Raw genomic sequence first — 26,092 nt, 5'->3', positions numbered from 1 at the left:
TTAACTCGGTCCTTCCCTGCGTCCCTTCAACAGTGTGTTCACTAAACGAGTATCCTTGCTCGGCACAGTAACGTGCAACTTCATCAGCATAACGATTTCCCAGGGACACAAAGTCAGTACCCTTGCTGTGTGCAGTGAATGTCACAATGGCTATCTCTGCTGGACCCTGCAAAGCTTCCAGCAGTAATCTGACAAATTCTCCATTCCTGATAGGGGAACCTGATGATGTCATGTAACCCCTTTGAGACCATAACTACCTGAAGTCATGAACCACACCGAACCCATATTGGCTGTCAGTGTATATGGTAATCCGAATCTTGTTGGCTGCCAAACAGGCACGCGTCAACGCAATTATCTCAGGCAACTGAGCGGAGTGTACTCCTTCCAGGCAAGCCGCTTCCACAATTCCAGAAATCGTACAAACAGCAAAAGCTTCTCTTAACTGACCAGTATTGTCTCTTACACATGAACCATCAACAAAGAAAATTTCATCGGGGTCTACCACTGGCTCATCGACAATATACGGTCTGGGTTTGGTACACAATTCAGTCACATCAAGGCAATCATGGTCTTCACAATCATCGTCTAAAGCATTTGGTAATGGCATTAAGGTAGCAGGATTTAAAACCGAGCACCTCTTAAGGGTCACATTCTCCACAGCAAGTATAACCTGCTCGTAGCGTGTGAGCCTATTATTTGTCAAGTGCTGTGTCTTGGTCCTGGTCATCAACAATTCTACTGAGTGAGGAACATGTACCATCAGTGGATGACCCATCACAATGCTTTCTCACCTTTCAATGCTGAGACCTGTTGCGGCAACGGATTTGAGACATCCGGGCAATGCTGCGGCTACTGGGTCTAAGGTAGCCGAGAAATAAGCAACTGGTCTACGGACACCTCCATGATCTTGTGCTAAAACTGCCAAAGCACATCCCTCTCGCTCACAACAAAACAATGAAAATGATTTGGTGTAATCAGGCATTCCCAGAGCCGGAGCGCAACACCAGTCCTCTCGCAGCTTAAGAAAAGCCATCATACAGTCTTTGTCCCATGGTACCGGATCACTTACATCCTTGTGCGTCAGTTTCTGCAATGGCTTCGCCTTCAGGGAAAAGTTGACAATCCACTGGCGACAGTAGCCAACCATCCCCAAGAACATCCTAACCTCTCTCTGGGTCGAAGGCACCATCATTTTCATGATCGCCTCAATCCTGTCAGGCGACACTTTCCTCTTTCCCTTCTCCAGCCTGTGACCCAGATACTGTACTTCAGGCAAACAGTACTGTAACTTGCTGGGGGACACCTTGTGTCCATTTTCTGCTAAATGGTTCAACAAGGCAATGGTGTCAATCCTACAAGCAACTTCTGTCTCTGATCCAACAAGGAGATCGTCTATGTACTGTACAAGAACGGAGTTCTGCGGCAGTACTAGATTCTCAAGATTCTTTTTAAGCAGCTGATTGAAGATCGATGGGCTCTCTGTATACCCCTGAGGGATACGACACCACGTTAATACACAATTTTCCAGCTTAAATGCAAAAATATATTGGCTCTCCTCGTGCAATGGAATCGAGAAGAAAGCCTGACAAAGGTCAATCACAGTAAACCACTCAGCTTGGAACGGTATCTGAAACAGTATCACTGATGGATTCGGTACCACTGGACAGCATGGAACAACTATGTTGTTCACTTTTCCTAAATCCTGCACAATCCTGAACTTCCTGCTAGGCTTCTGCAAACCCATGATCGGGGAGTTGCATGGACTGCCCATAACTTCCTTCAGAATTCCCTGTTTAATCATGGATTCGATTACAGGTTTTATCCCTGCAATCGTTTCCGGAGTCAGATTGTATTGGGGTGTTCTTGGGAACTCAGCATTCGGTTTCACGTGAATCTTAACTGGCTCTACTCCTTTGATCAGACCAACCTCCTTTCCTGTAAAGTCCCACACTTCCTTTGAGACTGTGTCTCGCAAATCCCAAGGGAGTTCCTCCACAGTCAAAGCTGGATACAGTTCTATACACACATGCGCATTTGCAACCTTAAAGGCAGCATCATCATTGTTTGTCTGCAACTCCACTCCCTTGGGGGTACAGTAGATAGTACAATTGAGTTTGCACAGGAGATCCCTCCCTAACAGGCACACAGGACTGGAATCACACACTACAAATTGGTGTTTATCCCTAAAACTTCCTATCTTCACGGGGACTGGCTCAGTCAGTGGATTCGTCATTCTCCTGTTTGCAACGCATCCAAATTGGATGGTCTGTCCTGAAAGGGGTAGGTTGGGGACCACTGCAGATCGTACAGTAGACCGGGTAGCACCAGTATCAACCAGAAAGGTGGAGGGCGGCCATCCACATCCGCCTCTACGAATGTTCCTCTCTGATCTACCTGCAGAACTGCCCCGAGGGTACAATCCTCCCCCCCACTCAGGCGTCTTCCTGTCACTGGGTCAAAGTAATAACACTCGTCCCCTTCGACCATGAAAGGTATCTGCTTGTAAACCTTGTTCCCTGCCGAAATCTTCGGTGGCTGGGGAACCGGAACTTTAGGAGCTGAAGTCCCCCCTTTAGCCGTCTTAACTTTCGCTATTGCTACCTTCTGCACTGTAGGGGCCTGAACCTCCTCCTCTTCCTCTTCTTGTACTTGATTTTCTGGGTTATGGGGACACTCGCGTATCCAATGTCTAATCTCACTTAGTCGTCTTCTTCAGAGTCGCCGGATCTATCCTCGGTCTCGTACCGTCCTCATTGTCTCTTTTCTGACCACCTGATTTTCTCCCTAATGTTCCACCCCCTGACTGACCCTGTCCTCCCGATTGCATTTGAACTAGCATCAGCTTATCTTTGAGCTTCTTGGACTTAGAGTCTATCTCGTCACTGCAGTACCTGGCGTACCTCAAGATCTCATCTAGGGGCTTGTTCTGTCAACAGATCAAATGTTGTTGTATCATGAGACAAATATCGGGTCTCAGTCCTAGAACAAACTTAGATACAAACTGTCCCATGTCCTTTGGATCCATCACATCCAATCCGCTGAACTGCTTAAATATCTGCAATAATCGCTCATAGTACTCGTGAACTGTCTCCTTTGGTTTCTGCCTAGTTTGATCTATCTTCACCCAGTCGATGTCCTGTGGTGGCACCTTAGTTTTCAACCACGTGATCACTTGCTCATACTTTACCATCACCCTGGGTGAGGGTCCATTTGTGGCGGGGTCTCGTTCTGGCTCCACTGTGGGCCACTCAACACTGACCTTACATGCTATCCACAGGTCTCCTGGAACCACAATGTCAAACAGAGTATTCAGATCAATCCACAATACCTTTGAGATCTTAACGAACCTCTATACCTGTTTGTACCATTCCACCGGACTCTCACGCAACTTCGGAAATGAGTTTGTAAAGGCAGCCAAATCTCCCCTACTCCAGGGTACATGTACATATCCCCCGTGAGCCACCTCCCGCAAGGGGTACGCCTCCATATGCATCAACCCTCCTCCCGGAGATGTCTCAACAGCGCTCCGCCTAACATTCTTTTTCTTTGACCACCTTTCTTCCCATTTGTCCAATTGGACCCATGTTCGGAGTCCCACAATCAGTTCCCTGATGTGGGTTTTTAATCCAATCACCCTCTTTTCCTCTAGATCATGGTCCAAGTACTGCAATCTATGGCCACCCTGTAATGCTTTAGTCCTTGTCAAATCCACAGCATACTTGTTCGCTAATTCAGACAATTTCTCATGAGCTGTCCTAGCCCTTCGAGTAACACCTTTCGCCACAAACAACAGTTCATCTGGTTCGTAAAGTTCGATCCTTTGTAGTGGTAATGTGCCTTCCACTATTTCCTCCACTTCCGATTTGAGTCTCAGCACATCAATCCTTCTTGCCTTTATTGCTGCCCTCAATGTACCCTGACTCGAGGTTCCATTAGAGTCCCCTCTGCCACAGTCCTGACTCACTTGTCTCTCCTCTTCAGGTGTGTTATGGGGAAGCCTTCGGTTTTCCCAACCTTCGCGGTCCCAATCCGACCTGTTATCGCTAGGTGCGTGGTTGGACACTACCCTACTTTCCACACTCCCGCGATCCCATCCCTGCCTGTTTCCGCTAGTCGTGCAGTGAGACAACCCCCTATTTCCCTGACTTCCGTGGCCAAAATCATCCCTCGACCTGTCGCTCTGGGTATCCACAACCGTCTCCCAAGTTCTCAAATCAGGCCTTAATTCCCTAAGCGACCTTGGCCGTGGTCCTCTAAGATCCATCGGTCCTCTCAAACCCCCCAGCTCTCTAGATGAGTCTGCCGATGCTGCCAAAGGGGTGCTCCTTTCCACAGGCCTTGGTAATTGGCTCCATTCGTCCGCCACATTACTCCTCCCTTCGCTGACACTTCTTTCCCTGTCGGTCTGTGGCAGACCCTCGCCTTGTCTCTGTTCTGGATTGTACACTGATACTATGGGACCTATTGTAACGGGTACCGTAAGAGCATCTGGCAATCTCTGAGAATCGACACCCTCTTCGTTTTGTACATTTGGTACAGTAAATCTTCCCACTACTCTCGCCTCTGGGGAAATTTGAGGTGCCCTTTCTCCCTCCACGAGCCGGACCTGTTCCCTAAGGGGCCCAAACCGCTCGCCAGTGGGATGCCACCGTCCACGACAGAAGCTTCCCTGTCCATTGCTGATGCGGGTCTTCCCTCTATCTCAGGATTATATGGAGGTGGTCTCTCCGACAACAGCCTTTCTATCAGGCTATCATCTGTCTCACTGTCGTCATCCTCGGTACTCCTTCTCTGCGCATCCCCTGCATTGACCAACAACGGGTACAACCTGTCCCCCTCGATGGTCTGCACTCTCCACCTCTTAGCCAGTGCATCCCACCGTGCATCCTGGACCGCCCTAACTGATTTTTTCACTCTTTCTTGTCTCCTATCTCTGTTCTTTTCATGGGCTGCCCTGATCAACGCATTCAACGCTTCAAACTGTGTTGGTCTGGGCAAAGGCCGCAAAGAGGCCATAGTCGCTTTTAACTGATACAGCACTTTCAATTTAAACGTTCCGTATCTAGGAAAGGTCAATTCCTCGCTTCCGTCAGTCATCTTACACCAGTTCTCAAGCCACAATATGGTGTGCAACCCAACATTCATAGCCATGTAATGGGCTGGAGTATCCTCGGGGGGAGCCTCTTCCCCACCCCGAGGTTCTAACTTCTTTTCATCTTTGAAACAATTCTGCAACACTTTTAAACATTTCATGATGAAAACCACAACGTTTCTTTGTTTACAGCGCTCCTTTACTTCTCGATGACAATCCACCAATCCCAGCGCGGCTTCACACTAACCTCCCTATCCCAGCGCGGCTCTTTCAGACGTCACTCCACCTATCCCAGCGCGGCTTCACACTAACCACCCTATCCCAGCGCGGCTCTTTCTGACGTCACTCGACTCCGCTTCGCAGCAGTTCCCATCCTCTCTCAGCTCGTCTCCCGGTCACGCATGCGTCCCAATCATACACTTGAAATGATCACTTCCGACCAAGCAACCACTTCCTTGACTGTACGTCCACAGTCTGACTGTAATTGTCACCGAACTGGCAAATGTCTGTCCACGAAACGACCGGACAATCCCCTCAACTGATAGGTTACAAACACATGGCAACTTCCGACCAGCATCCGTTACCCACACACTCACACATACATTCCCCCTATCTCGGTCCTGCAGGCGATCAATGGTACCTCATGACCCCCTTACAATGGTCGACAATTACTATGAGTGTTCGATACACCCGAACCACTTAAACTCTCCTTGAGCCTAAGATTTTCACCGGTTGCGCGCGCTCACAACCTGATCTCCTTTCACACTACAGGCACTCAACTCCGCAAGACAATACAACACAACACAACAATTCAATGTAACCGCAATCTAACAACGCATGACCCTTTTCATACTCACTCTCTTATGACCTGCTGCTTTCCGCCGCACCGTCACTCTCCGTCAGTTTCCATGGAACGCCGTCCTCCGTCCGCGATTCTCTGGACGCTCATCACTAGATCTCTATGGACCTTGGGGAAATCTCAACCTAATCTAGATTACCCTCACTCTAGAAGGAAACCATCCTACTCTGCTACCAACTGCTGGGGCGGGATTTTATTTCTAGAGTTGGTTTACTATTCTCCAGAATCCCAGACACAGGTTGACTAGACCTTTTTACCTGTCATAGAGCGAATTGGGAAATCTATTTGAACAATGGTTAATCAATTTCAATCAATCACCCTGAATCCCCAAAGAACCACTGACTAGGAACTAAGTTCAAAGATTTATTATAAAGCCAAAAACAACTGAATGTATAAAGATCTCAGCAAAAGGTTCAAAAGATAAACAGGAACTAATACAAACATAATTCTACGGAAGAATCTCAGACAACTCAGAAATAATAACAAGATCAATTCAAGAATCATCAGGCTAACAAGAATTGCAAAAACCTGAGTTTTAGTAAGCCTTTATAAAAGGAATAAAATTCAGGTTAGTCTGTCCCTACACTATTCTTGGTGACATCTCTACTCAACAATGTCCCATTCAGAAAAAGGTGTCAGCAGTGGTGACTCTTAAAGAGTTCACTCACTTTCCTCCAAGCTCAATCTTCAGGCTACTCAGTCATAGCTAAACTCTCTGCCTGACCAACCTCTCTCTCTGACTCCTCGGCCCATCTGCTCTACCTCCACCCTCGGGGTGCTGTCCCTAATACAAAACCCCACAATGTGCTCGACACGCCTTCAGGTACGCCCCTCGAGAAGGTGTTGGTTTCCAGAATTTTCCACTATGGCACCTCTCCATCCTTGTCCGTTAAAACGTCCTTGGATCCCAGGCTCTTCTTCGCTTCACGTTGCTTTCTTGAATTCCTCAGTTACTCCTCCACGTCTGAGCCTAGGATCCTGACTCTCATACACAATGGGCCCTTCTACTACCTTATCTACTTGGTTCTGCACCTGCAAGGGAACGCATGTGAATCGGCTCACAAATTCTGAATGTTGCAAATGACTTTAGCTGAGGCAGCTTTCTCCAAAAACATTTCTACGATTTTAATGCTGAAAGGCATTTCAAATCAGGCCTACACAATTTCCATGAAATGGGCCTCTGCACGTTTATGTGCACCAACAGGCTAACATAAGCAATACATTTACGTTCCTTAACCGCATGCGCGCTAGCGGAATTCCGCTCCTGTGCTGAGATTTCGAAAACCGCACTTTACGTGACAAGCTGGGCTCGTCATCAGCCTGGGAGGAGGCTACTCCATGACGAGCCCAGCTCGTCATCAGCGTGGAAGGGGTTAACACCAATCTTTAATGCAAAATACAAATCTCTACCTAAGCCATTTAATCACATTTATCATTACAACTGTGAGTTTAATAAGCAAGGCTAAAGGCAAAATGGTGAATTATTAAACACACTCTTATTAGTGAAATTCTCCACAGCAAACGGCATCTCTATGTTAAAACAGCATTATTGATTTTTAAAGCACATTACATTAGCCCTTAGTGTAATTCTAATACCATCTACATTAGTTCTCAACCCTACATTATATTTGAACACAGTTAGTAAGTCCTCTACATATGTGGGTGCTGACTACTTGTGAATATGTTGCACCCCTACAATTTTTAACTCGGTTTTGCGCTCTCTCAGTCCCAATGTTCTTTGCAGGAGCAGAATCAACGCTCTTCCCTATGCCCGCCCACCTGTGCCGCCGCTATGAAAGCAACGTAAACATTAGGGGGGAAAAGGGGAATGGGAGAGAGAGAAGAGACACTCCGTCCACAGCTACCACCAGGCAGTGTTGCAGGATACTTCTGTATCTGTACTTCTACTGCTTAACAGATGCCTAATGCACAGAGGAAAGGGACATAAGCAATTTCCAACACTCTCTACAATAACTCTTATTAGGAATAATCCTACCAGCTGTGTTCGAAGTATTCGCCCCTCTTCTATATATGTATGTATAATGTGGTTACATGAAGAGAAGTCAGCTTTCTACAACAAAGGAAATAATATTTAGCAAGGAACCTCTCTAGTCGCTTATTATTCTAAGCAGGTAACCCTAACAACTAATACCTGTTATCTCCTCAATTCTGAGTTGAATATTTCCGTCAATTCCTTGTGAAGGCGCACTAAATATTTACAGATGAATAGTGTTTAACCAGTTTATTATCCTTGTATGAAACACGCAAAAAGGAACAAGGTAGGAAAAAGAGGGAAAGGGAAACATAAGGAGAAGCGCTGCGAGGTAAAAGGATAGGGACTGGATTGAATAGAATTGCCTTTAGAAAACGCTCTGTAGTTATTTTACAGTACCAATTCAAGCTTCGTGGTTTCCGCTGCTCTATAGTGAAGACTTCTGCCAGCTTCGTGTTTTCCACTGCTCGGTAGTGAAGACTACTGCCCAGTAAGCAAATACCTCTTTGCTATGGCGCAATGAATTTCTTCCGTTCTGCTGCCTGAAGAGGTCTTATTTTAAAATACTCCTCAAGTTCTTTTCATATGACTCTGGCGATAGATACCTCCTCAGAATCTCTACTCTAAACTGTAAATACCGCTATGCTGCAAATACCCAAATTTATCGTATCTCCCGTCATGAGAATAGATGCAGAGTTACGGACTAAGCTGTTGCCTCAAACGAACTTCAGTTGAAGAGCGCAGATAGAATCTCGCGCACTTCGTAGATCCACTAGGCAGTGTGTTTGCGTTCTCTCTACAACAATTACTGCCATAGCGGCGGCCATCTTAGGTGTGTAAAACCCTACTTCATATAATACCAAAGATTAACCATATTGGGTTTAACAATCACGTGTGTCTTTTGTTGTGGTTTATGCATATGAAGGTGCTGGACTGAGGCAATGGTGTGTTTCCTGACAAACAGCAGATGCAACGTGATAATAATTACAGCAGTTTATATAAAAGCTCGGATCAAGTGAAAACACAGCGCACTCGCTTATATGAATGGCTATTAGACAAAGAAAAACAAGCATTGCCACGAAAGTCATCGCAATCGCGATCACGATCGCTGAGACAGCAAAAGTGATCGCGATGACGTGCTAAAACACGCAAGGGATGCGCGCGCAAGCGCATGTGCTTGTGCGCGTTCTAGCAAGCTGGTCGCTGTTTTGGGAACACTTCCAAAAGCCTACTAAATGTCTCTCCGAACAGCGCATGCGCGCTGACTCAGCAAGACCTAAAAAAGAAATCATAAAGATCATAAATGCCACCGCCTGATCTCACTTTTAGACTCTCTACTTAAGTAGCAAGTAGAATACTACTTACCCAGATTGGAGAATTGGGCCGAGGAGAATAAAGTGCTTTTGGAGTTTCAGTTCAACTTTAAAAAGAGCATTGGATCAGTTTACAGTGCCTCATCTTAAGTCTTTATTATTGGTAAATACACTCTGGCTAAGAAAGGTCCTCTTACATGGTTACACCTAGAACACTGTAACTCAATAATAAAATTGCTGCGATTAACATTTTCACAGCAAAATTGGGGAAGAGACCTATGAAAGGGAGATGCACAATATATAGAGTGCAGTGTGTTTCTCTGGTCACATATGGAGCGGGCGTCTGGGGCTACACTAATTTAGAAAAACTCCAGTTAACCAAAACTTCCTGCTTGAGGAAATTTTTGTAATTACCACAATCTGTTTCTACAAATGTTGGTCATAAGGGATTGGGTCTTCCCTTTTTAGAAGAACTAATTTGAATTTGCCAGTTTTTTGATTTAGCAGGGAATATGGTCACAATTGGAGAGTGGCTTAAGCAGGAACATTATTTTACACTGCTTAGTATGCTGACAAATACATTAAAACTTTTTGTATTTGATTAGAACATCCTGATTTACCTTGGATACTCTGCAAGGAGTATCCAATATAGAAATTAAACTAATCCCTATTAACTTGGTAGAAAGAGAGAGATTAGATAATGAATGTGGGAAGGCAAGTGTTTTATCTCACAAGACTCTTCTAACTACTGGAGGCATACAGTTTTATCAGGAGCACATGCACAATACGCAATGTAGATTTGCATTATCTTGTTTCAGGAGCAATATAGTTCATTGTCTTGTGACCTTCCCCAACGAGAACGACTGGTCTCCTACACATGAAGATGACTATGTGATGGAGTCTCTGTACAATAACATTGCACATTGCACTTTGTTCTTTTTTGTAACTGTTACTTGGAACCCCGAAAACAACTGTTAATACCTGTGCTGTGAAAATATAATTTTAGACAATGTGGACCAGCAATGATCTTCTTCCAACAGGTATGCACTTTGGAAATTTGCTGTGTCATGTCCAAGTTTTTATGGTCTGCCATACTGCTACGTAAACATTAGGCAGTCAGGAGGTCTGAATGATTTTGAAATGGGCTGAACTTTATGTATTTTTGAATAGATTTAAATATTTTTATTGGTAATGCTGATTTTACGTCAGTCATTTAAAGATGAATTTACTATCATGTTTTATTTATGTAATGTTTTTAAACTATGTTCTTTTATGTTTTTTCTTTGTAAAACCTAATAAAGCTTAATGATTGAATGTCAGCTAGTGAGAGATAGTTGGCCGCTGAAAAGTACCTCTAAGGTGCCCTGCTACCCAAAGAAATACGAAAATGAAGCATGTCGAGTAAGGCAATGGAGACCTCAAGAACATTATGAGGGCACTCAAAGAAACTGCTAATTTGTTTCTTGAAAATTACTGCTGAAACAATGACTAACAGAATTGTGGAATTTAATAATATATAGTATTTATGTGGATGTCTGGGGCTCTTTGCCTTCCATTAGTGAATACCTTACCTTCAGCACAAGATGGTATAGAGCAAGATTTAAATAATAAGGAAGGAATAAGCCATGTACGGCGAGCAACTAATGTTATTTCGCAAAACAAGGATAACGTAAAATTGTAAACACCAAAGCCAGAATTGCAAAAATCATTATTCCCCACCTTGCTGTTCCATTTAGTCAAATAAACATTGGTTGGGAGAGTACCAAGTCTTGATATATAAGTTGGCTGAGCCTCTTGATATAGGCAGTCGAGGTCATTATCAAGGCCTATTAATAAAATAGCGAGATAGAAATTGCTATATGCCAATTGCATAGGCTTTCCTACACAGGAATTAACTCCTCTGCCTTCTGAAAGCAGTGTTTATGTTAAAAGAACAACTCTTAGTGATGCACAGAGGAAAGTGTGTTGTCAATAGAATCCTTTAACTATAGGAGATCCTTGTCATGAAAATGGCTGCAATGTCCTCAGGCACATTGTGTATTAAGAACGGTGTATGGCCGATAAAGAACGTGAATTCAAAGGTTTCCATGGCACATTTGTAGATCTAAAGAAGATGTTATACATAAAATAATGTAGGTTTCAGTTAAAAAAACTGCTAGGCCTTTGGTCTACTTTCTTTTAATGATAAATATATATTTGATCTCTGACATGCGAATAAGAAATCAACCCACGGATACAGGGCTCTACTCAGGGATTTTTAGTTGTGATTTCAAGAGGATATCTTGGTAGATTTTTGTGTGAGTTGCTAGATTTGATTTAAAAGCAATACAATGTATTTTAGTGAATTCTGCAGACACAAAGGGATACATAAGAGCTAATTACATCTATAAATCATTTAAATATGTTAGGTTAGTTGGAAGGATGAACATTAAAAAATGGAGAATTTAAATTATCCCACATTATCCTTCAAGATGATACTCAAAACTTTAACAGTAGTTTGAGAACCAGCTCTTGGCTATGTTAGTCATAGCACTGTTTCTAACTTTAGTGAATAACAGGGTGGGGAGATCAATGTCAGATGCTCTTGTTAGGACTAAGTGGAGCTTTTTTTAGCATGGTTTACATTTACTCAGTTGGTTTAAAAGTTATTGATCCCAAACGATACAAGATTTGTAAGGCACAGGCCAGGCTTTTAGCAATGATTATGCCTTACAGAATTTATGTGATGGTTCTCGTACATCATAATACTGTGTTTAGAAATAGCCTACTGAATCGCATGGCATAAAAACATAGCACAGCCAACTTCCCAGTTTCCGTAGATCACGTACGTTTTATTTAAAAAAAAAAAGCAAATCCAATAGAGATCAACAAAACATTGTTGACTAAGCACAGAATCTACCCTTACTAGTTGTTTTCTTATCTACTTTGCATTTATGAAAAAGAAATAGACCTTCAAGATGAATACAGTAATAGTTCAGTTTAACAAAAGCACTAATTTGATTCTGGGCTGGTTAGACAATATGAAATATAGCATGTCTAGAAGTCCATCATAAGTGATTTTAACATGATTTTGAGAAAAAAGAAATGAGGAAATCTCTTGAACATTAACTAACTGCTAGCTTTATGTTGTGTCTCCTGCAGCCTTCCTTTTGAGTTTGACAATTGTCTTCTGCCTGGTTCACCTGATCCTGATATTCATCTGCCACAAAAGAAGACCTGTGTTTCCCAAGGACAGCTTGATGAGTTTAAACAGTACTCTAACCCTTTCAGACCAATCTGCTCCAGGAGAAAAAGGCAAGATGACAATGATGACAAATGGAAATGACAAACACACACAACTTTGAGGCAAAGTGGCTTCTGTATTGAAACTGAGCTGAGAACTCTATAGGCTCGCCATTCCCATTGAACTGTGAGGCAATGCCTACAACTGTATCCTGAGCAATTGAGTGGGGGACGCCCCTTGTGGCTAACATCAATTTATACCCCCATCACAATTGTTGAGTATTGATGTCCCGACATTGTATTGCTCTGTACCTGCTTGCTTAGTGAACAATCTGCAACCAAGTGCCCTTTAATACTACATTGTTCTGGACACTCGTGTGTAAATTCTCTAACATCTGCCATCATGCTTTCCCCTAACTACGGTGCACATCATCTGCTTGTCCTTCCTTAGGATCACTGAACTCTTGATATTCTCCAGTTACCCAAATCCAATATCGACACCCCTATGGTAACAGGCTACTCACTTAGTATTCAAAACCACTCTTTGGTAGTTCTCTCAATTTTCGGTTGCTGTCCTGAGTGTAACACTGCATGTATGCTATTAACCATACCTATTATGTTCAGAAAGTACCTTTTGACCTGGATTGGGAAAACAATAATTTTTTACTGAGCATTTACTTCCCTTATAAATTCATCTACTACTCCCCCAATAAAAAAGAATCATATTTATTAGCAGTTTTAGGAGATACTGACTGTAGGTAAGTTTTCATTCCTTTTTTTATTCATGTAACAAAGCACATTACAAAGCAAAGCTGCACTCTATAGGCAGTTAATGTCTTAGTGTAAGAAAAAAAAGTAAAATGAGGAACAATAATGCACAATAACTGTCAAACTCAGGTGGTTCAGGTCATCTTCTATGGCTATGTGTTTGAGATTGGTCATAACATATTGCAGCTAAAACAAATACTTTGGGCCCCTGCATATGGTGTTTATTGTCTGGCATGAAGCCCCTCCTCATCATAGAAAATATTTTAAAACTTGGTTGTGGGGTGGTGGTCAGGCCGCAAATGGAATGAGACATGATTCGCTGGGTCTCCTCACTGTAGCGACATTCTAAAGCTAACTAGCCGACTGTCAGGCTTGCGACTGAGTCAGACAGGAGAATCGAATGGATTCCCGGCGTTGCTGCTCCCCACGCCTGAGGGGCTATGGCTTGGAAGCCTGGCCTTCCCGGATGCTGCTGACTGGGGCAACCTTGATGGAGGCCCCCCTGTGCTTGGGAGAGCCCTTGATATCACCTATGTGTCTTCTACCCCCCCTGCTGGGCCGACCGGCTGCGAGATCACCTGGCGACCCGGGCGGACAGAAGAGGACCTGTGTGGAAAGAGGGGCCTGCCGCGAGTCCAGCAAGCTCTGTGCCACATGAGGCTAGGCGAGAGGTAATTGGCAAGCAGCAAGGATTGAGTGGTGGGGGTCCCCAGCTCTCTGAGTTACTCCTGTGGGCTCCCCCTGACCCTGCCTGGCACATGGACGCTACCCACCTCAAACTACTTCAGGCACGGAAACTTTTGGACAGACTCATACAAAGTACAAAGTCAGCAGTCAGAATTAGACAGGGAACTGATGTCCGTGCATAGTGCTGTCTATTTTTCCAAACTAAGAAATTGTATGACTAATACAGATGTCTTGATAAATTCTCCTTTTTTAATGTGAATGAATTCCTATCAGGATCTATTGTATATTTAATTGATTCGAATTGAATATTGTGTATTTTTTATCTTTATTTGTGATTTTAAAATTTGATTACATTTGTACATAAGTGCCTTAAACATCCTGAGTGGAATAATATCTGTGTGTAGTATGAATGCGGTTGCATAAATTGTGCATTCCAATATTACCTAGAGTGTCTCCAAAGGGTACATTGATTTTTGAACTTTGACGTCTAAATATACACTACATAATCAGATACCCTGAGGCACTGTCTGGTTATGTCTTCGCTACTGTGGAATCACGGATAAATATATTTGTGAAATGGGACTTCCAGCCTCACAGTCGACTACTTCAACACCTGCCTCTATGATCTGCAGAGATTTATTTATTTAGTGTATTTTTGGTATTGCGCACAGCTACCCCAACGGGGTGTCCCGGCGCTCCTGCGTGAATACATGCTGGCTGAGATGTTTATTTACAAAAGAGAAAGGATCAGCAGAGCAGGTAGGTTTTTAGGGCTCTCCGGAAGGGTTGTTCATCCTGGATCAGCCGGATGGCATTTGGTAGTTTATTCCAGACGGCCGAAGTCAGTACAGTAAAATTTTCCCCGCCTGAGCGAGTTTTCCTGAATCTGGGAACGGTAAGGAGATTTTTGGAGGAAGAGCGTAAGGTCCTGATGTTATTATAGGGAATCAAGCAGGTGGAGAGATAAGCAGAGCCCTTGCCTCTCAACGCTCGATGAGCCAATACCAGAGCTTTGAATTCTGCCCTTTTGTGTATCGGCAGCCAGTGAAGTTCACGACGGTGTGGAGAGATGTGCTCACGTAAAGGAATACCTCTAACCAGTCGGACCGCAGCATTCTGGACTGTCTGGAGGCGATGACAAAGACCCACAGACAGGCCAGTATAAAGACCGTTGGCGTAGTCCAGGTGTGAAGTAATTAGCGCCTGGACTACGATCTTCCTGGTATTAATGGGCAGAAAGTGGATGAACTTTTTTACCATTCTAATCTTAGTTAGACATGCAGCGGAGACTGTCTGAACTTGATGGTGAAGTGTGAGGTTGGAATCCCATCTAACTCCTACATTTTTCACAGATTCTTTAGGGAGAGGGGTGGCACTCAAGTCAAGAGGCCACCAACTGTTAGGGTCAAGTGGGGTCGGCTGATGGAAAAAGAGAACCTCAGTTTTTCCTGCGTTCAGTCTTAGGAAATTATTATCCATCCACAGGGCAATTGTGCGGAGGCAGTTTTTTTAGGGGATCAAAGGTTGTGGGGGAAATACTATTAAATGAAAACAAAAGCTGGATATCATTAGCATAGGAGGTAACCTTTATGCCAGTTTGAGCGATGATATCAAAAAGGGGGAGAAATAAACATTAAATAGAAGGGGACTCAGCGAGGAGCCCTGAGGGACTCCCCACCGAAGCGGACAACTTTCTGAGGTAAATGGGGGAGTGAACACTGCCTGGGACCGGGTGGACAGAAAAGATGAGATCCATTCTGTCTCATCTTTATGAGATGTATCGGCGGCTGGCGGCTCCTGCTGTGTTCTGAGCGTAGGGCTGCGGAAGTGGAGACTTGGATAAATGCTTTCACCTGCCACTTCCCCCCACAACTACAGTGTCTAATAGAGGAGTGACTTCTTCAGAATGGCCCGTTCTGTAAACTATGGGATATTCCTCTTAGACATTGAACTTTGGTGGCCCTGTTGGCCGTTTGCTATTGATAATATTATCCTTATTCCTCCCTTTCTTCCCCCCTCACTATTCTCTAGATGCTTCTTTAGAGTGGGGGACACAGCTTGATTTTTCTAGCCTAGTAGGTATCTTGAGGTACCCCTGTTATTTAAGCCACATACAATACACTCTTACACATATCCCCACATCAGGCAGACCCCAAATATGCTCTAGTGTTTGCATATGCGACCTTGCCAAACTTGCCTCGTGAGTATGGCCCAAACAGGATGACAACGATATCTCCCTTTAAGTTTCTTTTGCTTAATGTTAAAGGACTTAACTCCCTTAACAAGAGACACCAGATTTGGTGCTACCTACTCCTACAGGACCCTGATTTATATTCCTCCAGGAAACTCACCTTATCTCTGCAGACACTCGCCTTATGACACACCCTAAATATCGAATGCAATGTTGGGCCTGTTCCTCTTCTAAAACCGCTGAAGTGGCCATATAACTGAAGGTTGGACTGGGTGGGAAAACTCCAGGGTATTTTCAGAACACAGAGGGTCACTATCATAAACTCCAAATACAATGGGGCACACAGTCTTTGACTCTCCTAAATCTGTATGCACCTAATCAAGCCCAGGACATGTTCCTGTGATCCCACCTAAAAGATCTACTAAACCCTTCAGAAGAAGCAACTGTTCTCGGGGCAACTTTAATCTGGTTTGGGACCCAGAATGGGACCGTAGCATGCAAGCATATCAGGGCACTGGTGCCATGTTGGTGTCCCTCCAGGATGTCATCACTGACTTAGGTCTATCGGATGCATGGAGATACCTACACCTAACATCAAGGACTACTCCTTCTTCTCCACTGTCCATCGTTCATACTCACAAATTGATTACTGCTTTTTCTTCCTCTCCCTGGTCCACCTTTTAACAGCTGCTAAGACGTCTGACTTCTCAATCTCTGATCATGGCCATGTATCGATTTCTCTTCAGCCTCCCAACCTACAGCGTATTGCCCACCCTCGATGACGTCTCCGTCCCCATATCCTGCATAACCCAGTCCATATGGTAGATATGCGTAGGGAGATTGAGGCCTTCTTCATCGCAAATGATACATCCGAAATTTCCAAATTTATCACATTGTATGCTTTCAAGGCGATTATGAGGGAGGTATCTCCTCCATTGCTATAGCCCACTCCTGGGAGGCTCACCTCCTTGAATCGACTCTTTCTGCTGACATTAAGGGACTAGAACGTAAAGATCACCAACAACTCCCACCACAAATCAAAAAGCATCTTGCTGCACTGCAGGGCCAGTTGCACCTACACCGCACCAAAAAAGCAGAATGCTACCTGCTAGCGCTTGAATTTTTTTTTACATGGAAGAGGATCACATGGGCACGTGCCTTGCGCTGCGCCTGCGGGCCCAAGCTAGGCAAGCTCACATTTCTAAGCTGAAGCCGGCGGATGGCTCCTGGGCCACATTGGAACTCAACAAGGGCCTAACTCTCTCAAACTTCTATAAAGATCTCTACGGGGATGAACCCCATGCCTCAGAGAACATCACCTCCTTCCTTAATTCCTGCCCCAGGGAATCTATCAGTTCCCATCATCCGGGCCTTTTAAATGAGCCAATATCACTGGAAGAGTTAGTGAAAGCACTAAAACAGCTCCCGATAGGGAAAACTCCTGGGCGAGATGAACTTTTTGTTGTCTTCTATCGTACCTTTTTTCCCTTAGCTTCAGAACCACCTCCTACATCTTTTTTGTAATTTTACTGACATTACAGGCCTCACCCCCACCATGTTAGAAGCAGAAGTGGTGCTCGTCCCAAAGCCAGGAAAATACCCCTCTCTCTGCACATCTTATCTGCCCATTGCCATCTTAAACACCTACACAAAGATTTATACAAAGAACCTTGTGAACCGTCTGGAGCCTTATTTACCCAGTATTATCGACCCGGGCCAAGTCGGATTTATTTGTCATCATCAGGGTGCAGACAATAAAAGTATGGCATAGAGCTATACCTGCCTGCCTGGTATCATTAGACTCAGAGAAGGTGTTTGATCAGGTGGCTTGGTGCTTTCTACGGGAGGTCCTACATCGAATAGACTTAGGCACTACTATGATCTCCAGAGTGATGGCCCCTTACATGCGACTGACCACGAGTATCCGTGTCAATGGCCGTCTCACCCCCACAATCCTATACTCGGGGAACTTGGCAAGGGTGTCTGCTATCCCCGCTCCTATTCACAGTGGTGATGGAACCTCTAGCGATTGCAGTACGCCGATCACCCACCATCTCTAGTAATCCTTTTAGGGGGTACGAGCATAAGATCTCCTTATTTGCAGATGACCTTCTACTTTCTCTCACCACCCTGACCTCATTTCTACCAGCACTAGCTTCACTTCTGCACTCTTTCAAAGAGAGCCTCTGGTTTTAAAATCAACATAGCCAAATTCTACTACCTGAATCACCCTTCCACCCTCAGAGACTCAAGAATTAAAGAATCTGATCCCTTTGAGATGGTCTGAGAGTTAGATAAGATATTTAGAACTTGACCAGACTCTCTCCCTATCTTCCTAGACCAAAACCAAATGCCATCATACGGGAGGATATTCGTAGTTGGAGAAATCTCCCTTTCTACTGGCTTGGGTGAATTAACACAGTTAAGATGTCTCTCCTCCCAAAAGTCCTATATTTATTTCAAACCCTACCTAGCCCAATCCCTCAAGGAGATATTCAATCTCTCCAACAAGATTTAACCACCTTCATATGGGGTAAGGGCCGCCTGCGCTTTTCCAATAAAGTCCTGATGCGGCCTCGAGGGATTAGCGTGCCATAATCTCTTTGAATACTATTGGTCTTGTCATCTCCACCACATCTCGAAATGGGTGGTCTGTGAAAGTGAAAAACACTGGTTCCAAATGGACCATGCAGTCTCATGTAGGCCCTAATGGGACTTAGCTTGGCTTCCCCGAGTGGCCCGCTCCCATAGTGCATACATAGCCACCCCCACAAAAACGGTCCTGGACAAATGGGACAAACTTCTCATGGCCTGACCTCCTTCCCATCCCCCAATACCCCTATAGTAGATAATCCCATTTTTTTCACCTGCACTGCAGCCTCACACCTTCACGCCCTGGACAGGGGTTGTCTGTCACACTATCCAAGACTTATTTAATGGGGACACATTCATTACTTTTGAACAGTGCAAAAAGTAATTTCACTTCACAGACACTTCAAGGATTCAATACTATCAACTTCGGCACTGGCTGCTCTCCCCACATACATGCAGGGAGCGACTAGGTCGCTTACCCCCTTTGAGTCCCTGGTCCGGGCTTTTGAGGGTTTGAGAGGTTTGATCTCTCACACATATAAAGTGTTACAACACTCACAGCAGCTTCAACCCCACACATACCAAAACCAATGGAATATAGATACTGACAGGGACGTTCCCCCAGAGAGCTGGGATGGGCTTTGGTCAGATATCTATCAAAGCATTTCCCAATGCGAGTCAGACTACAAACTCATGATGCAGTGGCACTTCACTCCCGCTCGTATCCAGAAAATGGTACCTGGATTTATCCATATCAGGTGGTCCTGCCCAAATCTGACACTCTTCTGGAAGGAGGTACTTAGCCATATATATAGATTTTTTTTATGGAGTTTTATATAGCGCAAACTTGACCTGAAGGTATTAGAGCACTTTACATAGCACCAGTTGCGTTACATGAGGACACCTTCATATTTGTTAGGCACGGGGAGATTAAGTGATTTGCCGAGAATCACAGGATGTTCAGATTCATTGCAGAGACTCAAAACCCAGTTCACAAGATTTGAGGTCGAACGCCCAAGCCGTTAGGCCAACTCCTCTCCCCAAAGTGGGACTCCTCATACCCAGCTCTCCAATAAGGACCCTGTTAAGTACTAGACCCACACAATTAGCAGTCATGACTCACTCAGTTTGCCTTTTAATTGCACAAATGCTAGAGGCAGCACCACAGTCCATAGCCTCCTACTGGACTTCCACCTATCGCGACATGTTTTTTTCACCAATGACATGTTCTGGCCCTGGGGTTACTCTCCTCCCGCCTCAATCATCACCGCAATGGGCGCCTACCCGGACCCACAGCCGGCACGCTAGACAGAGGTTCCGCAGCTCTGGCCCTCAGCTTTGATCAGTCCGCCCCGGCTGCCATCTTGGGAGACCGCGCGCCGACCGCCGCACCGGAAAAGTCTCAGTCTCGTCCAGAAAAACACCTCTGGACTCCCCACCAGGCACACCACAGCTTACTCACGCCTTCCGATCATCGGCACAGGTATGAAGAAGCAAGGAGGAACAGGATATTAGCAGGATTTGATTTGGAGCCAGAGGGTCCGCCATCTTGTTGATTCTTGTGCTTTCCTTTGGTCCCTTGGATTCCATCCTGCTGACCTTCAGACATTTCTCTTTTGCTGGACTGCCTTATCTCTTTCTACCCCTCAGGTCTCCCTCTCTCCTCTCACCAATCTCAGCCTCCAACTCTTCTCCCCCACCTACCGCTCTCTACCTCTTTTGATATTTTTTTCTTCTTTTTATTTCTCTTTTCACTCTGTAAATATGTGATATATACTTGTCCAAGACAAATCGCTGGTAAAATGTAATCCTAAGCAAATCTATTTGTATTACCTACTGGCGATAGCCAGTAGGTATATATAGTTAGGATTTTTTTCCTATGGGATTTTTGAAAATTCTATGTCGAATAACTTTGGCTTATGAGGACAGAATTGGCTGAAATTTTCAGGAAAATGGAACATTTTGTTTCTGAGCAGCCCCTGAAAATTTGGGGGGGTTTCGTCAAGGGGGGGCCGAGAAAAAAGGGGGTCCCAAAACGTGTTTTTCCCATGCAATTTTCCATAGGGCGGTTGGCCTCACTTTTAGCCTGAACGGCTTTAATGGATTTACACCAAACTTGGCAAAATTGTAGGGACTGGTAGCCCGATGTGCCTTTGCTATGTCTCAAGATATAGGCTCCAGTGGTTTTTACGAAAATAAAATTAACTTTGAAAAATATATATTGGGCAACATTGGGCTATATATATGTTGGAGCCCAAATGTAGCCCAATGTAGCCCAATGTAGCCCAATGTAGCCCAAAGATGGCCACCAGAGACAAAAAAAAACAAATGTAGCCCAAATATCAGCCAGATGTAGCCCAACTATAGCCCAATGACAGATTGTCCCAGAGTGTTCTAAAGAACAACTAGAGTGCTAACAGTCCTACTTATTACAAAGGTATGGCACACCTGAAGCCATCTTGATTGGAATAAAGTGGTAACTCTTAAAACATTTAATTTAAAAAGGAACAAAATGAGGGGGTTCATTTTGCCATAGAAAGTATGATTAGTGAATATATGACGAAATCCCGCATACCATCAGTCCGCAAAAAAAATCCCGCATGTACTATTAGGCCGCAAATTAAAATAACGAAAACTTTTAGAACGAATATGCCTTTAGCATACACTAAACAACTAAACTACCCTAAACCCTAAAACACTACCCCCAGCATGACCCTACACTACACAAACACTACAACACTACCCTAAACCCTAAAACACTACCCCCAGCATGACCCTACACTACACAAACACTACAACACTACCCTAAACCCTAAAACACTACCCCCAGCATGACCCTACACTACGCAAACACTACAACACTACCCTAAACCCTAAAACACTACCCCCAGCATGACCCTACACTACGCAAACACTACAACACTACCCAAAACCCTAAAACACTACACCCCAGCATGACCCTACACTACGCAAACACTACAACACTACCCTAAACCCTAAAACACTACCCCCAGCATGACCCTACACTACGCAAACACTACAACACAACCCTAAACCCTAAAACACTACCCCCAGCATGACCCTACACTACGCAAACACTACAACACAACCCTAAACCCTAAAACACTACCCCCAGCATGACCCTACACTACGCAAACACTACAACACTAACCTAAATCCTAAAACACTACCCCCAGCATGACCCTACACTACGCAAACACTACAACACTACCCAAAACCCTAAAACACTACACCCCAGCATGACCCTACACTACGCAAACACTACAACACTACCCTAAACCCTAAAACACTACCCCCAGCATGACCCTACACTACGCAAACACTACAACACTACCCTAAACCCTAAAACACTACCCCCAGCATGACCCTACACTACGCAAACACTACAACACTACCCTAAACCCTAAAACACTACCCCCAGCATGACCCTACACTACGCAAACACTACAACACTAACCTAAATCCTAAAACACTACCCCAAGCATGACCCTACACTACGCAAACACTACAACACTACCCAAAACCCTAAAACACTACACCCCAGCATGACCCTACACTACGCAATTACTACAACACTACCCTAAACCCTAAAACACTACCCCCAGCATGACCCTACACTACGCAAACACTACAACACTACCCAAAACCCTAAAACACTACACCCCAGCATGACCCTACACTACGCAAACACTACAACACTACCCTAAACCCTAAAACACTACCCCCAGCATGACCCTACACTACGCAAACACTACAACACAACCCTAAACCCTAAAACACTACCCCCAGCATGACCCTACACTACGCAAACACTACAACACAACCCTAAACCCTAAAACACTACCCCCAGCATGACCCTACACTACGCAAACACTACAACACTAACCTAAATCCTAAAACACTACCCCCAGCATGACCCTACACTACGCAAACACTACAACACTACCCAAAACCCTAAAACACTACACCCCAGCATGACCCTACACTACGCAAACACTACAACACTACCCTAAACCCTAAAACACTACCCCCAGCATGACTCTACACTACGCAAACACTACAACACTACCCTAAACCCTAAAACACTACCCCCAGCATGACCCTACACTACGCAAACACTACAACACTACCCTAAACCCTAAAACACTACCCCCAGCATGACCCTACACTACGCAAACACTACAACACTACCCTAAACCCTAAAACACTACCCCCAGCATGACCCTACACTACGCAAACACTACAACACTAACCTAAATCCTAAAACACTACCCCCAGCATGACCCTACACTACGCAAACACTACAACACTACCCAAAACCCTAAAACACTACACCCCAGCATGACCCTACACTACGCAAACACTACAACACTACCCTAAACCCTAAAACACTACCCCCAGCATGACCCTACACTACGCAAACACTACAACACTACCCTAAACCCTAAAACACTACCCCCAGCATGACCCTACACTACGCAAACACTACAACACTACCCTAAACCCTAAAACACTACCCTCAGCATGACCCTACACTATGCAAACACTACAACACTACCCAAAACCCTAAAACACTACCCCCAGCATGATCCTACACTACGCAAACACTACAACACTACCCAAAACCCTAAAACACTACCCCCCAGCATGACCCTACACTACGCAAACACTACAACACTACCCAAAACCCTAAAACACTACCCCCAGCATGACCCTACACTAAGCAAACACTACAACACTACCCAAAACCCTAAAACACTACCCCCCAGCATGACCCTACACTACGCAAACACTACAACACTACCCTAAACCCTAAAACACTACCCCCAGCATGACCCTACACTAAGCAAACACTACAACACTACCCAAAACCCTAAAACACTACCCCCCAGCATGACCCTACACTACGCCAACACTACAACACTACCCAAAACCCTAAAACACTACCCCCAGCATGACCCTACACTACGCCAACACTACAACACTACCCAAAACCCTAAAACACTACCCCCCAGCATGACCCTACACTACGCAAACACTACAACACTACCCAAAACCCTAAAACACTACCCCCAGCATGACCCTACACTACGCCAACACTACAACACTACCCAAAACCATAAAACACTACCCCCAGCATGACCCTACACTACGCAAACACTACAACACTACCCAAAACCCTAAAACACTACACCCCAGCATGACCCTACACTACGCAAACACTACAACACTACCCAAAACCCTAAAACACTACCCCCAGCATGACCCTATACTACGCAAACACTACAACACTACCCAAAACCCTAAAACACTACCCCCAGCATGACCCTACACTACTCAAACACTACAACACTACCCTAAACCCTAAAATACTACACCCCAGCATGACCCTACACTACGCAAACACTACAACACTACCCAAAACCCTAAAACACTACCCCCAGCATGACCCTACACTACGCAAACACTACAACACTACCCTAAACCCTAAAACACTACGCCCAGCATGACCCTACACTACGCAAACACTACAACACTACCCTAAACCCTAAAACACTAGCCCCAGCATGACCCTACACTACGCAAACACTACAACACAACCCTAAACCCTAAAACACTACCCCCAGCATGACCCTACACTAAACAACCACCACAACTCTACACTACACTAACACAACACTACACTACACAACACTACACTACACTACACAATCACTAACCCACGAAAAAATTAACACAAACCCACTTACCTCTCTCGTCATCCTGGTTTTCACAACGCAAATGCATTTACCATACATGCCTTTAAAACGTAATTCTTTGTAAAGGCATGCGCGATAAATGCACATGCGTTTTGAAAAAATGCGGGATAATGGTATGCGAGCTCAATGACCTTGCGGGATAATGGTATGCGGACTGAAAGTCTGCGGGATAAAAAATGCGGGAAAATGGCTGCAAACCATGATTAGCAGCAGACTTCCCTGGTGAGCACTAGCTTTACTACAGTGATCTAATGAGCAACTAGAGTGCTAACATTCAAAATTTATGGCAAATGTGTGACACATCTGAATGCCTTCTTGATAGAACCAAAGTAAACAAGCATTGAAAATGCAATAGATCTCGCCCTCGTTTAAGTTAAAGCCATTCTGTTTGTAATGAGGTGGCTTTTTAGCTTTGCTTTTATTAGTGTTTTTAAAACTTTCATGTAAATAACATGCATATGTATGCATATATGTATATGTATGCATGCATTTATATTTATATAGATATGCAGATTACATATGTTTATATATGTATATTACCTACTGGCGATAGCCAGTGGGTATATATAGTTAGGAGTTTTTTCTCTATGGGATTTCTGAAAATTCTATGTCTAATAACTTTGGCGTTTGTGGACGGAATTGGCTGAAACTTTCAGGAAAATGGCACATTTTTCTTCTGAGCAGCCCCTGAAAATTTGGTGGGGTTTCGTCAAGGGGGGGCCGAGAACAAAGGGGGTCCCAAAACGCGTTTTCCCATTCATTTTTCCATAGGGCGGTTGGACTCACTTTTAGCTCGAACGGCTGAATAGATTTTCATGAAACTTGGCAAAATTGTAGATATGGTTTGCCCGACGTGCCTTTGCTATGTCTCAATATATGTGCTCCAGTGGATTTTGAGAAATTAACGTTTAAAAAAATATATATATCTGTGACAGCGCTCCGGTTAGCGCCCCGGTTCGCATACCTGACGCGTAACGGAACTTCGCAAAGCGAATCTGATTGGCTCTCCGGTGTCTGTCAACATTCTAAACAAACCGGAGCGGCCGCCATCTTGTCTCTCGGTACGATCGAGAGGCAAGATGTGGTGAAAAACGAAGGGGGAAATGAAGGAAAGGGGGCAAGGTAGACCACTCCTGACCCCCTAGGATTGATGAGGGGGATAATAAAGTGCCACGCGGGGCAAAAAATTTTGCAATTTTACGCTGTAGAGGCGCGTCCCGGTACGCGAACCGGGCAGCTCACCGGGCAGCTAACCGGGCAGCTAACCGGGCAGCTAACCGGCAGCGTAGCTGTCAACATTGTAAACAGTCCGGAGCGGCCGCCATCTTGTCTCTCGGTAGGTTCGAGAGACAAGATGTGGTGAAAAAAGAAGGGGGAAATGAAGGAAAGGGGGCAAGGTAAACCCCTCCTGACCCCCTAGGATTGATGAGGGGGATATTAAAGTCCCCCGCGATTTTTCGCGGTAGAGGCGCTTCCCGGTACGCGAACCGGGCAGCTAACCGGCAGCGTAACGGGAGTCCGCCATCTTGTGTTTTTGGAGCGTCCGGTTCGCGTACCGGGTAGCGTCCCGGTAAGCGTAACAAGGGGAAAACCAA

General features: G+C 44.8%; 1 protein-coding gene across 1 annotated transcript in view; it reads left to right on the top strand.

Annotated features, from left to right (window-relative positions):
* The window catches only part of LOC147723071 (uncharacterized), a 170,525-nt gene extending 156,082 nt beyond the window's left edge, over positions 1–14,443 (top strand). The window contains exon 7 of the mRNA XM_086965432.1: positions 12,399–14,443. Within this exon, the coding sequence (XP_086821558.1) occupies positions 12,399–12,601 (203 nt within the window). The 3' untranslated portion in view covers positions 12,602–14,443. The remainder of the gene's footprint in view (positions 1–12,398) is intronic.
* Positions 14,444–26,092: the final 11,649 nt, after the last annotated feature.

This window comes from Lissotriton vulgaris, chromosome 4_1 (assembly GCF_964263255.1).
Source record: "Lissotriton vulgaris chromosome 4_1, aLisVul1.2, whole genome shotgun sequence".
Taxonomy (NCBI): domain Eukaryota; kingdom Metazoa; phylum Chordata; class Amphibia; order Caudata; family Salamandridae; genus Lissotriton; species Lissotriton vulgaris.
This window is presented reverse-complemented; position numbering and strand designations above follow the sequence as displayed.